This window comes from Cydia strobilella, chromosome 12 (genome assembly GCF_947568885.1).
Source record: "Cydia strobilella chromosome 12, ilCydStro3.1, whole genome shotgun sequence".
Lineage (NCBI taxonomy): Eukaryota > Metazoa > Arthropoda > Insecta > Lepidoptera > Tortricidae > Cydia > Cydia strobilella.
In genome coordinates, this window is record NC_086052.1 from 13,380,766 (window position 1) to 13,395,420 (window position 14,655).

Below are 14,655 nucleotides of genomic sequence, written 5' to 3' on the forward strand. Positions count from 1 at the left end.
ACGTGTCTCCGTCGGGACGCTTGCCGTCGTCCCTCGCCATGCCCACGGGTTCTAAAACCGCAGGCACAGACACGGTGGCAAGCGCGCGACGGACCAAATCGTTAATAGTGCCGTGGCGGAACATTCGGCTGGCGCTTCTTGAGCAGGAGAGGCCATGGCGGCCCAACTGGTCCACATCCTTGCCGCAGACACACATATGAGGAACACATATTCTGGACCCAAGCCTCAAGCATATTGCTATCCTTAAGCTACGTACTTGGGTCCAGAACAGTGCCGATCTGTCTAGATGGGAGAGCTTTTAACCAGAGGCCCGACTCGGGGGCCGAAACTGCCAGATTGTGCGCACGTTCGGAATCGTCCGGGCCGTGTTCGATGAGTGAGGCATCGGCTATCTTCAAAAGTGGGGTCCCAATCCCGCTGACAATGACGGGCAAATTGATCGTATATTATTTACTATGGACTAGGATTCACTGACAACGGCGCAGCGGTGAACGTGTGATCCGCTCTTCCATGTTATCCATGTAACCGCCTCTGCGGCGCTACCGCAAAACGTGAGCCTGTACAGTTGTACAGCCTAAAGGCAAATAGGCAAGAACACTCACCACGAGTAGAAGCGATAGCTGGTCTGCTTGGCGATGGCGCGGCGGAGCGCGTCGAGGCGACGCAGCGCGCGACGCACGACCTGCGCGCGCGGCGCGGCGCCCGCGGCGAAGAAGTGCCGCAGCGCCTCGCGCAGACCGGTCTCCGTTAGCGCGCGCCCCCAGTACTTGTCGCGGCGTACACACGCACCGGTTTCGCCGTACACCTACAACAATATAACACATTTGTAGAATATCAAATTGTTTTGGAGTCATCGGCATTCGGCACTGAATATGTAACTAATAATACAATAAAACTTGGCAAACGATTTATCGGTGACAGAGTGACAGACGGTTCGGACCTACCTACCGATCCTTATTGTTCCAATTAATGTTTTTGAATTTATTTATGTCGTAGACCTGTAAAATACTCATGAAATTAACGTGGCGTACCCGACTAACACACGACGTGTTATTCAAGATGGCATAGTGTCATAGTCGGAGTACCGACATCTATAATTTTGAAATAAATATCATATACGAAGGAAAAAATGACCAAAGCCTCTAGTGTCCAGAGCTGGAATGCCACCGTGGCCGGATAGCCGAGCGGTTCAGGCACCTGTCCGGTAAACGGGGTACGCTGGTTCGTTTCCAGGTCTGGACACTAGAGGCTTTGGTCATTTTTTCCTTTGTATATGATATTTATTTCAGTTTACAGTTTAAATAGTAGTGTGTCTACTTGAAAAACCACAAATTAAAATATTTTCATAGAAAATAATTTAATTTGTTCTTAGAGTATTAATGGCAGCGCCATCTCTCTTCGCTAGCCCGTAATCACCTGAGTTGATTCAGTTAGAAGGTCGAACCATACTGTTCTACCTTAGAGATGGCCAGGGGGCGCCACAAGCCTTCGGGAATTGTCATATACTTGGAAATTTCGACCCATGCCACCGTGGCCGGATAGCCGAGCGGTTCAGGCACCTGTCCGGTAAACGGGGTACGCTGGTTCGTTTCCAGCTCTGGACACTAGAGGCTTTGGTCATTTTTTCCTTCGTATATGATATTTATTTCAGTTTATAGTTTAAATAGTAGTGTGTCTACTTGAAAATCCACAAATTAAAATATTTTCATAGAAAATAATTTAATTTGTTCTTAGAGTATCTATAATTTTTTAGGGTTTCGTACCCAAAGGGTAAAAATGGGACCCTATTACTAAGACTCCGCTGTCCGTCTGTCTCGCTGTCACCAGGCTGTATCTCATGAACCGTGATAGCTAGACAGTTAAATTTTCACAGATGATGTATTTCCGTTGCCGCTATAACAACAAATACTAAAAAGTACGGAACCCTCGGTGGGCTAGTCCGACTCGCACTAGTCCAGTTTTTTATAGCTATTAAAAAGCAACTTTAAACATAGCTTGAAATGGTCGTATAGATTATGGGCAGCGCTATGAATTATTGCAGCTAAACCGACCACTTAAAACTTTGCGATAACCGTCGTCTTCAAATAACAATAACCAATGGTAACCATTTTAAAGGCCCCCAACGGACTTAATCGCCAGAACAAATCAATAACAGAAAGTTTTTGGTCGAGCCCTTGATAACCCGTGGTTTAACTATAGGTATTTATGATTATCATGAGTAAAGGACCTATTTATCCACCTGCTGATAAGCAATAATTACATTGAACATATTAATAACGGGTCACTCACGTATTTTAAGTCGACAACGCTCGACATGTTTTACTCCGTACCGAGGAGCGTCATAATATGTTTAATATGTCTGTGTCTCAAGGAAGTTTTGTTATTAAAATTGATAATTACATTGCTATGCGGTTCCGGTTGTTTATCTAGATTTTAAGTAATAATACATGCTTATGAATAAATTTAATTGATATTCTACTGTTAATTTCAAATGTCAAATACCAATGGGCGACTGTGCATATGATAACACAATAAATAAGCGATCTAATTAAAATAAAAACAATCGATAAAACCATATCTGCTGCCTTAAACGTGACATTACATGAATTACATTCGTTTCGGTCGCGTGTGTCAGTAATGTAAAATTTTAAATCTAGTTTACAACCATAAAATGAAATCATAGAACGAAATGGAAAACTGTCTGACTCACTATCGTCGAGTGTTTGCTTTGAAAATAATATTGTCATTGGCAGTAAAATATTCCATCACAATACACAGCCAATTTAGGTATAGGTCGCTCAGAAACGTCTGGTGCATTGCACGGTCGTCGCGGGGATTTTATGAGAATTATGAGCTAACTTTTATGCAATCGTAAACCGTGCCATACCTACAAAACAGTAACTTTTCAATTCTAAGATCGTGAACATTTTAAGACTGACAGTATAGTTTCAATATTATTAACCTGAATAAAATAAACTGCAGATAAAATTCCTAGGTATCTATAGATTTATAGTAGATACACCACTCAATGACTTGCAGTTGTGGTAGTACCACGGAGTAGGATGGAGATGGCAAGTGGGCGTTCCCGTCTATCCGACAGTTAGTAGCGACCGACTCACTTTATGCACAGACTATGCTCAGTTGTTGTGTAAACTTCATGCTCGAATGACATTCACGTAGTACGTACGCTCGTCTAACAAAAATTGATAATTAAATTTAAAATGCCGTATTGTGCAGTATTAAGCTGCAGAAATCACAGCGGTTTAAAAAATCTTTCACGTGGAGGTATTTCCTATCACCGGTGGTTATTTATTTAAATATAATCCAATAAATACGAAAAATCTGTTTATTTTGCATTATTTAGGAATGTTCGTTAAGTAAATCTATATTTTATTAGTTAGAACTTAGAGTTCACAATCCTTTGTCACTATTCTTTACGTTTATCTGGAATATTCGCTATCCTAAATGTCAAATAACTTCGCTACTCAGATGCTGCGCAATGTCGATATTTATATCGATAAAGTTAAAGTTACGATATTTCAAGTTTGATGTTTGGTTTGGTAATAAATTATTATTTTAGACACGTTTCTAATTATTATTTGGGATAATCAATGTCTTAGTAAATATGGCAGCTCTGGTCATCAAGCACTAAGTTAAGTTGGGGTCATTTCATGGCAACCTTTCAAACCTTCGTATTCCTTTACATATGTTTTTGTTTTTTACACCCATCATATTTTCATCGTTAATATAATTAGACTAGGTACTTAATGCACTTATGCGTACAATGCATGCAATGTGCCATGAATAAAAGTTTTATATTTTCTATTTCTTTACCATTAATTATTGTAGGTTACCACAAGATGCCGATATTAAAAATAAATGGATCAATGCTACTGGGCAAGAAAATTAGTTTCCGCAAAAATATAGCACCATTTGCTAGGAGCATTTCTTAGAGAAAGATTTCTGGGGATAAAATTGCCATACATCTCATCTAGCGTCCACACGCAACTTAGTTACTAATTTAGTAATTATTAGTGACATTCGGGCTCACTAAATTAATAAAAAGTGTTCCGTACCACGCAAACTAGCGTCAAATATTGGAATTTTGCCGCCCCCCTTCCTGATTTGATAGGTCACAATCTTACAATCAAATCAAGTGGGATCGATGAGCCAGTTTCATGTATGCTTTCACACCATACGATTAATTTGACAATTTAATCAGGTTGTCCCGTCTAGATTGGCCTTAAATGCTGCTACAAGTAAATATATTGTTAAAGACGAATACTTACCTATGTAAGTAATTGCAGATTTGTGATTACAAAATAACAGCAATACCGAGTTAATAGACCTTTAAAGAACTATGATTTTATCTGTTTGACTTTAAGATATATTTAATGTTTACATTAACAACCTAGTTGGTCAATTAATAAGAAACAAATTTCTAGTTAGATATTGTTCAGAGAACTGGGTCGGCGGCTGAGAGAGAGGGGGAGCGATCCCCGATCTGGGTCTTGGCTTGTCCAACAAGTCTCCATTGCCATACAGCGCGGCAACGCTGCGAGTGTGATGGGGACTTTTGGACCAGGCATGCCACGGAACGGGTCTTAGGTTAGTTGATAGTTTTAAATTTGGGTTTATAATAATTATTTATTTAACTTATATGTTAGATATTTGTTGTACTGTACTACATATTATTTTTCATACAATCACGATTATCACTACCTATATTATAATCATAAATAAAGTATCATCTAAATGTGTTAAAACATACGGTAATGAAATATCAATACCTAACTGAACACACAAATATCGATAAAACACTCCGATTACACTGTCCCCTCCCTATATCGTCGAATGGAAAGAAGTTCCAACGGTTAGCTACTCGCAGGCGTGTAGAGATCTCGAAAGCACCAGTGTAACGTGACCGTGAGATCCGTAACAAACCATGCGTAATTAGACCTTACTTATACTGGTTATTTAGCCCTTTTCTCGCCTGTAATAAGTGATTTTAAAATTATATAAAATAACGCCATCTGGTGTTGAGTAGTTGTATTAGGTGAACGTTGAGCGAGCTTTTGTGAGATGAATGAGATAATGAAAGAGTCGTATGTCATATAGCTTTGACATTATATTTTAAACCGTCACTCATGTAGCCTACAGTTGATATTCGTTCGAGAAATGTCCACCGGTAATAACCTTTTGGTATGGAAAGGTGCTACGAATCAGAGCAATTTTGTAAGTGTGTGACATATTTTAACGTGGCTATGAATGTGTGAGTTTAGCGACGCTGGTTTTCATACTAAATAGGAGTCATTTCACATCCACTAGTTTATTAATTCGTGGGTAGTACACATTACCACAAGGTTCGTAAGCTTTTTAAACCTAATGCCACTGATTAAATAAACTGTTTTCTCTCTCCCGACATCGATGGAAATTTCCATTTCAGTAAGAGAGTCGTAGGTATCTGCTCAAGCCATACACGTGGAATAGTTGCCATATTATTAAATTTCTGACTTTGACACTCGACCTTCTTTCAAACCATGACTATTTTATTATTCAATAGCTATAAAAAATATCGAATTGGCTGAAATTGGATTGATACCTAACAACGGACGATAACGCACAATAGGCATTAATTTAATTTGATACTGAATAAGATAAGTTATAATAAGAGCATGAGTAATGCGATAACTGATGAATCGAACGGTCTAGAAAAATATCCAAAATATCTATTTATTTACAATGCATTACAGTTAACTGAGCTAGATATGAAGTGCATTACTTTCGCCAAGAATTTAAATAGGTATTAGACTAAGCACTCTAAGCAGATAATTATTTTACCTTCACCCTGACTCTGACAAGCCTGTATAACAATATATGTCCACTTGTCTAATATCTATTCTAAAAATGCCTAATGCGTGTCATTAACGAAAACGCAACAAGCAATTATCGGTCGTTACTCCTAAGAAGCCTTAATAAGTAATAACTAATCACGACCTTGAACTCGCAGGCCCGAAATGCGTAAGTTTCAGTAAATCACTTCGCGGGGCGAGATCGGAGCTCATTAACTCGGGTGATTGTCGTAAGGTACCGCACAAATTGAAACTTGAAACTTTTAATAAAATACGAAAAGCTCCACGAAGAGTAACAAGGATAACGAGCTGTAAAATCTCTAACTAATTTCTTTCTTTTACATATTAAACTTCAAAAAACTAAAAACGTTATCATTTGTTTAAATTATTTGTAAACCTTATGGATATCATGTTCTCCAGTCGCGCGACTTGGTATATGGAGTCGACATGTTGTGAAGGTGCAAGGACGTACCCATTATCAAAATGGCCGCGGGTAAGGGTCAGTAACCGCGATCGACGGGCTGATGCAGTGAGTTATGAAATTTCCCTTACAATAAAATTTAACCGTGACAGGCGGTTTGGTGCAACAGACCCTAAGGGCCAGTTGCACCAACCACAGTTAATAGACTAATCAACGTCACGCATCAGAGTTCCCATAGTTCCCATACAATAAAATTTAGCGAACGCTTTAACGGCGACAGCCGGTTTGGTGCAACCGACCCTAAGTATGGTTGGATTGGTTGGTACATACCTGCATGCCACAGAGTCTGACGCCGAGCGAAGCGGAGGTGGACGCTGCACACTTCGCGATCTGCTTGGAGCGCTTCTCTGCGCTGGCATCGTCTCCGTGTTGCCGCGTGCCCATCTTCAGGTCCAGGATACACGGCCGCCGGTACGATGATGTTATATTTTCCATCATCAGGAAATCTGCAACAATGGCATTCGTTAATAGTACTTAGTAGGACCAGTGGCGGAACAATAGGGCGGCAATGCGGTCAAAATGCCACTGGCCTCTGCCGCGAAAATGTTGACCAAGTGGTCTCGTGAGCGCAGGCCACCATTGCCTCCGATGGTATGGTTAAGACATCGAGCCCGACCGGATTTAGGATTAATCCTTAGCTCGTTTTGTATTCTCAGATACTTCGGCCAGATATCCCTTAAGTGTTCGATTAACCAGATAAAGACGTATAGCCCTAAATAGTTAAGCTAAACTCAAACGGTGTACAATTGTTCGAACTAGTTGTAACTATTGTATTGTAGGTAAACATCGTGTTGACACACTGACAAAAGTGGTCGCAGACAACTCTCCGTTGGTGGACATTGGGCACTCCTGCCATTCGTACCTAATATTGGTGCATCTGGCGTGTATCCAAGCGGCCCAAGTCAAGGTCAGTAAAAATGTCCATTGTGCAGACTTGCGGTATTTTATAGATTTATTGTCTATCCTCTTAAGTCTGTAAGGATAGGTATTAATCTAAATCGACTTTAACGCAACGCATTAGGACCCAAATTCGTTTGACTTGAGCGGACAAGTAGGCAGACAAATTTTGCCAATATTGCCGTCCGTTGATTTTTTTAAGCTGGGATCATCTGATTTGGATTAGAGATACGTACAGCAACCGAACGTAAATATTTCGATACCAAAAATGTATATAGGAATTGGATAAACGCGATGCGCTAACAATTAACAAAATTAGAACTGTAACCTGTAACCCAGTTTCTGCCGCCACACGCATTTGTAAACCGCGCTAATCACTCATAACACCTCGATTCCTTCTTTATTAACATAACCATAGAGCACATGTTAGCACCTTCATGCGAAGATAAAAATAGCTGTCTTATCGTGTTTCGTCATCCGATTACGCGATTCCATGTTTCATAATAAAGATTACTGAACTCAGCTGATCCAGCTGACCGTCACAGTTATTTTAAACAAGTGATCGATAATGCCGCATGGTACCGCTGATCGCGTGATATGTTACCCATTGTTCGCATTTAAAACGAAAGAATCGCTCATTTATTTATACCTAACATATCTACAGTAGGACAGATTTGGAATATTTCCCAGCGAAAGCGCTTCTCATGTAAAATAAAGAGACTGCGAGACTAATTTACTTACTAAAACCATAATTGCAAAGGATTTAATACCGTCGTTGTTTAAAATATATGTTTACTTCAATTAAAATCATATGTCTACTTTAAGGCGACCAAACAATGAAATACCAAGAGAATACTTACATTGTTTATTAGAATTGTCCATGTGCGCTATGCTCTTAAGCACTTCGCTAGCATTGCCATTTCGGTGAACTTTAAATCTGCAAAAGGAAAAGGTCACATTGTAGCTTTCCACCAACATTCTCAGCATTCGTAAATATTAAAACAATGAAACACTTAGATGGTGTAATTTGTTATAATTGATTTCAATCAAATATCATTACCACTAGCGAGCGACGCGGGTCACCAGTCACGGGCGCGGAGTGACCGACGTTAGTGGGATATGTAATATGAAATAATGGCGACGGCAGCCGACGGTCGCCAGAATTCTGAAATATGATAAAGGACACATGACAAGTGTCAAGGATTGGGTCGCGGCTCCGTCGCGCGGATACGCACTTGAACACGTCGTCGCGCTTGCGCTTGCCGCCGAGCGACGCCTTGCGGCCGTTCTCCTCGCGGAAACATGGCGAGTACCGCTTCTCCGGCTTCGAGCCTCCGGCTATGGAGGCCTGCATCACCCCTGCAACAAACAGCTGGCCATCAGCATTGGAAACAGACGCTAACTCGACTATTTATGAACAGCAATAACTGTATCGACAGGAACGAGAAGTGTATGAATTCAACAAGGATCAGATCTAATGGAAAGGGATATGAAACCTTGTGTTTTATATTCTTGTAAATCTACCAGGATGACCTGGCTTAAAAGGCGTCTCTCGGATGTATTGGGATCGTAGCAACATTTTATATTTACTTACTTTTAAACAATATTGGAAAGACAACATTAACTTACTGTGCAAGTTGACAGCAAACATTTTAATGAAACAGTGAAGGTACAAAGGTTACATTTTAAAAAGGGTTTGTATATCTTTTGTGGTTTGCTTGTTTAGAGTAGTTGTTTTTTATTAAAGTGGTGTTTGATATAGATGTGTGTATAATCGTGTATGTAGCATCACAAATATAATAAGTAATGAATAGACACAATTTTTTAAAACCGGCTCAAATATCTAATGGCATCGGCGCGGGAGTGCTTAACGTTATAACCAATAAAAGCCATGTCAAATGGATTGTAATTTGTAACCAACCGCCACACCCAAAATGTGTGTTTATTGGTGCAGACGAGGTCTGCGAGGGTTGGTCCAAAAGTTATTAACTGCTCCTGATCGTATGTAGAGCTAGAGCAGCTAACAACTTTCGGACCAACACGTATGGTTTGCTTAGTTAACGAAACAAGACATTGTATAAGTTTTTTCGCGTTGCAGTTCTTTACTTACCTATTATATTGTGATGGTGTGTCGGGTGTGTGTGTGGGTGTAGTTTAAGTAAAGGTTTACAAACCCAAAATGTAAATTTACCGCTATAGGGCGCTATTAGGGGCGGTAGTGTGGAGTGCCGCCGGAGCCGCGCCGCCCGCCGCTGCGCCGCAGCCCTTGCGACAACAAGGAAACTAATATTTTGTTCCTGACCCCAGTCCCGCTGACGCTCCCGCTCTCTCGCGCAAACCCGCCCGCCCGCGCTCACTTAGCCAGCCATACGAGATTGCATTAATCGTTAAATCGCTGCGTCGTCAATATCTATTATAAGTATGACGTTTCGTACACATGCAAATTTGTATTACAATAAACGGTCAACGGCGTTATATCGTGTCAGTCGCCATATACTGCGAAGTAGCTATTTATATGACATTTGTGTTGTCTAGCCTTAGCGAGTTTATAAGTCATATATATAAATAAAACCACTATGTTATTAGTGATTCATAATTAACGACCTACTATTAAATAAACATGATTACACATCTAGAATAAAATTTAACCTAACTCATTACGATAAAATAACATAAAACCCCATTAAAAGTAATCATATCAACATGACGTGTGCCTAACTTGTTTCTAATCAAAATAAATCAAATTACTTATTATAGGTACTATATAGCGAAAGCATAAAAATTGATTAATTCAATTTTAAAATATTTTCATCACGCTTGCTCGAAAAAGATCTTATTTCATGCAGGTGTACTGAAGGACAAAGGTCTATATTGTTCCCTGGGAGTTATGGATTCTGAAAATAAAAGCTGTAACACTCGTGAGTTACAGCTTTTTTTTTATTATGTCACTAATTCATACGAACCAAGTAGGTATATATTTGAAAATACTGAGGTTTTTTTTATTATGCTTTAATAGTTATTTACGATACAAGTGCGGGAAAGAGGAAATTCGAATCGAGTGGCGATAAATTAAAACACGACCGCAGGGAGTGTTTTAAATCGACACGAGTTGCGAATTACCTATTCGCACGTGTATCGTACAACGTTTTACAGCACATATGGCCCTTTAAACTTTCGACATATGCACGAAAAGTGCTATTTGACGCACTAGTGCGAGAAAGTAGCACCATATTTACTGTAATAGTTATTTACGATACAAGTGCGGAAAAGAGGAAATTCGAAACGAGTGGCGATAAATTAAAACACGACCGCAGGGAGTGTTTTAAATCGACACGAGTTGCGAATTACCTATTCGCACGTGTATCGTACAACGTTTTACAGTACATATCACGTACATATGGCCCTTTAAACTTTCGACATATGCACGAAAAGTGCTATTTGTCGCACTAGTGCGAGAAAGTAGCACCATATGTACTGCAAAATATTTAATTTGATTAATTTAATTTTTGTAAATGTTTCAAATATTATTACACAATTTTCAATTGTGGCTGAAGGCCGATGGGTCTGTGCCTTCGATGCCTAAACTGCTAAAAAAACAAAATGGCGGACGAATGTTTGAAGTCACCGTATTTAAGAATGGTTTCGCTTAAAATTTAGTTTTTTCTTCGCAAGTGTGATGAAAAACATGTGTTAACTCCGGGGTAAGAATATTGTTACTCGAGTCTTTAATTCACTCCAGCCTGCGGCTGTCGTAAATATATAGACTCGTAGAATATTCCACTTACCCCCCACGTTGCGCAATGTACTATTGTAGTAGTAGTTAGGAAAAAATAATGCGGTGGCGGGTTTGCTTATATCAACATACACGCACTTCTTACACACTCATACTCATTTTATAATGATGGTCACGATCAGGTGAGCAATAAGGAAAGAAAAATCACAATATTGTAGTCGGTCTTTATTTCACAGCTGTACGATGCTATCGAATGGCGAAGATTAGATAATAATCGGGAATAGTTATAAGTGGAACACCTTCAGTTGTAAATAATTAAAATTCAACTCGATTGTAGCAAAAGCATAAACACGACGCGTGAGACAGTCATAGACAATAAAATAATTCTAAGAATTCGATCACTTGTACTAACATTTAGATTAGCGATGTACCAATTGCGTCTCAAATATAAATTCCGATTCATTTTGTAGACTCGCGACTCGATCATGCACTCGTCAAGCTGCGAACGACTCTTAAAATATAAACTTCCTTAGTGCTCCAAAATGAAATAACATCAAACAACACAATTCGAAGTATAAACAAAAACGAGGCATAGACAAAACGTTTTGATTAATATTAATAAAAAAAAAGTTAAATGCAATGAATGATAATAATGCATTCAGCTAATCTTAAAAGCGTTCCGGGCATTACAGATCTATGGGTCAATCGTGGGGATGCTCACCTTTGTAGCGGGGGACGAATCTCTGGATGTCCTCGGGAATGTTCATGTAGAAATGCAATTCGCGGATGTTGAGGGGCTTGATGACGGTGCTGTCGTTGAGCACAAGCAGCCGCGTGTGCCCGCCCACCTGCGCACACAACTCACAGTTACACACACATCAAAACGTGATAATTAGCATGCTATGCACGAGACAGTGTAAGCTTTATAACTGCAGCTAATACCTACTTTATCGATAAAATAGCACAGCCGGTTCGTCTATAAGAACATGACCGATACAAAATACAATTAATAATAGAATACCCATATTCGAGTTAATCCGCTATGTATGATGGATTATGTTGATACTGTAACAAAAGGTACCAAAAGGCGCAGCAGCACGTAAAAGGTTAGGTACTAAACTTTTCTATAATCCATTAGTTGATAAAAAAAATAGTTTGATCCTGACCTGGCGTTCTCATGTTGTCTAGAGTTAGGTAGGAAGGCATAAATTAATATAGCCCATCGTCTGTAAAGTAATTATTAATTAACTTAACCTTAAATAATTTGACCCAAAATAATAATGTACCTTGATATAATTATACCTGTGAAATGGTGAAATGTGACTATTTTGTGTAAGTAATGTTCTTATTTATAAAATAATTATGTGTGATCCTATTAAATAGAAATAATGTGTTGAAATGTAAAATATTTTTATTTTGATAATTGATTTGAGTTTTAACTGTTTTGAGTGAGAGTAACTTAACCTTATCAAATTTTCCCGCACCCTCATCTGACGACAGACACCTCAAAGGCACGCAGCCAAATATTATTAGAATTCTCATTATAACGTGCAACGCCGGTATTTTCCATGACAGCGAATCATACGAGTACGCGCTGAAATATGCTCACACTACCAAGTGTTTATTTAATCGCTAGAACGTATATTCAACTATCTAAATCGGTCTTACAAACAATTGGTTCATTCACTTGTGAATGAGAATAACAATGATATTGTTGCTTTAGTCCAAATTTTAGTCGTCGTCATTTATGACGTCACCCGATAATATTCGTAAACAATAGATTTTATACGTATTGACTGATATCCGCGAGCCTTGAGCCATTCAGATGTTGCCAAACATTCTCTATCTGATAACAGAACAATATGCTAAAAACAGTCCACTCTTTTACGAGCTAGCTCGGAATCAGTATTAGGTTATCTCAATGTAAACTTTCCACTGCTAAGGTTAGTAGGAAAGCGAAACATGTTTGATGTCAAACGGTAAAAGACCTGCTTCAGAAATTGCTACGTTCAGGTATAATGAATCTGTAGAATCGGGTTGCAAATGCACGTGGCGATTGCGTCATTAAAGTAACGCAACATCGGAAAGAGCATCGTTTTTGAGTGTCATAAAAATGAATCTGGTATTTAAGAGTAGGTAGGTAATAATAACTATTTTCTACATTTTAGGTCAGGCAACGCAGGAGATGCAGCGGCAAATAAGGTTGTCAGCCGGGCTAGCACATGATTGGCGCGAGAGTATCTCGCCGCGACATAGACTACCCGTCCCTCTTTAATTCATACAGTTAGTAAAAGACGGGTAGTCTATCTCGCGGCGAGATACTGTCGCGCCAATCATGTGCTTGGCCTACAGGATTACGTACTAATAACGTCTGCTATATCAGTCCAGGTCTAGACTAGTATAATCGTCTGTTAGCGGCCGTTTTTCCTTTTCTTATACAGCTAACACGCACGATAACTAGGTATTGTGAGCAAACAAAGGCAGTTTTCTTCGACCACCCGACTGTATTAATCGTGAGCGTTTTATAAATGCCGTCTTTGTCACAAAACAGGTCGCATATAGCACACAAAAGGCAATATAAAAGCAAACACGCGATGGCGATATACGTACAGTACACGGTACACCTAGCGGCGGCACAATAAGTAAAAAACGTGGGGCTGTGGCGTTGACCCTTGCATCGCAGCTGACCGCAGTCTCAACTGTCTCAAGCAGGGTTACCACGGGTACACATTTGAAAAATTTTGTCCAATTTTCTATTTTTATAACAAACTTTCTGAAATGCCATGGCTCTTCCCACGCTGAAAGGCGCTAGAATTTCGCGAAACCTGCTAAACACAATCTACACAGTGTTTTTAGTTAAGTGTGTAGTATTTCTAGTGACTTCAGCATTTCATTCATTCTTTGATAAATCAGACTTTTTCGTTTTTTTTTAGTATTCCGACCGCAGTCCTAAAAAATTACCAAAATCCCTGAACAGTCGGGGAAAATCTAGACGTTTGGTAACCCTAATCCTAGGGCACGAGCCGCTGGCTAGTCTCTAATCCACTTCAATTATTTAATGGACCGAAGAAACAATTTTCTACTCGAGTCCTGATTGACAACTGCTAAACAACGAATGACGTGTATTGGATATTAAGAGTGACAGGTGTATGATTTAGGTCTTTGTAGTTTTTTGCACGTTTATAGTGTGTTTAAGTGGGCCAGAAACTCCCTTCGACATTTCAGTGTAAATATGGTCCTGCAATTCTTTGATGTACCTACTCGTACTAACGAAAGCTATGCAATGCAACACAAAGATTTGGGCAAATTAGACCAACTAACTTAGGAAGTTATTGCTTTGTTTGTCTAAAGTCTTAGATTCTGATAGAGCACGAGTTTGACCGAAATGATTCGCCAATCCGATACTGGCAACGCACACTTTACATCAAGGCCGGTGGAACGCGGTCGGTTCTCATTGAAGCTCTTATTTCACTGCCCGGCCATTTGTACCGAACACACTTGGAAAAATAGGCGAACAGGACTCCTTCCCTGTTCGCCTATTTTGCGTCCATCGCGAATGAACAATCATCATTTTAAAGTACCGTATGAACCTAATGTCCCGTAAAGCTCAATATCAGGGTATATAGTATTTGCTCGGCTATACAGGTACTCGTATTTTTCGCTCAAATGTTTTTTTTCCCGCGTGGCAACCG

General features: G+C 39.6%; 2 protein-coding genes across 6 annotated transcripts in view; both read right to left on the reverse strand.

Annotated features, from left to right (window-relative positions):
• Positions 1–14,655, reverse strand: part of LOC134746188 (inositol hexakisphosphate kinase 1) — a 356,169-nt gene that overhangs the window by 289,140 nt on the left and 52,374 nt on the right. For 4 of the 5 annotated variants that reach the window (XR_010128220.1, XM_063680512.1, XM_063680513.1 and 1 more), the window contains 5 exons: positions 11,685–11,811; positions 8,466–8,589; positions 8,091–8,167; positions 6,604–6,779; positions 603–805 (listed from right to left, as the gene is read on the reverse strand). Coding sequence is in view for 4 of the 5 variants with exons in the window: in XM_063680512.1 (XP_063536582.1) it covers positions 603–805; positions 6,604–6,779; positions 8,091–8,167; positions 8,466–8,589; positions 11,685–11,811 (707 nt within the window). In the remaining variant the exon portion in view is untranslated. Of the gene's footprint in view, positions 1–602; positions 806–6,603; positions 6,780–8,090; positions 8,168–8,465; positions 8,590–9,421; positions 9,706–11,684; positions 11,812–14,655 lie in introns of those variants that run through there. The other variant, XM_063680514.1, reaches the window with a different exon arrangement.
• Positions 1–14,655, reverse strand: part of LOC134746200 (essential MCU regulator, mitochondrial) — a 158,494-nt gene that overhangs the window by 48,390 nt on the left and 95,449 nt on the right. The gene's annotated exons all lie outside the window — the stretch shown is intronic.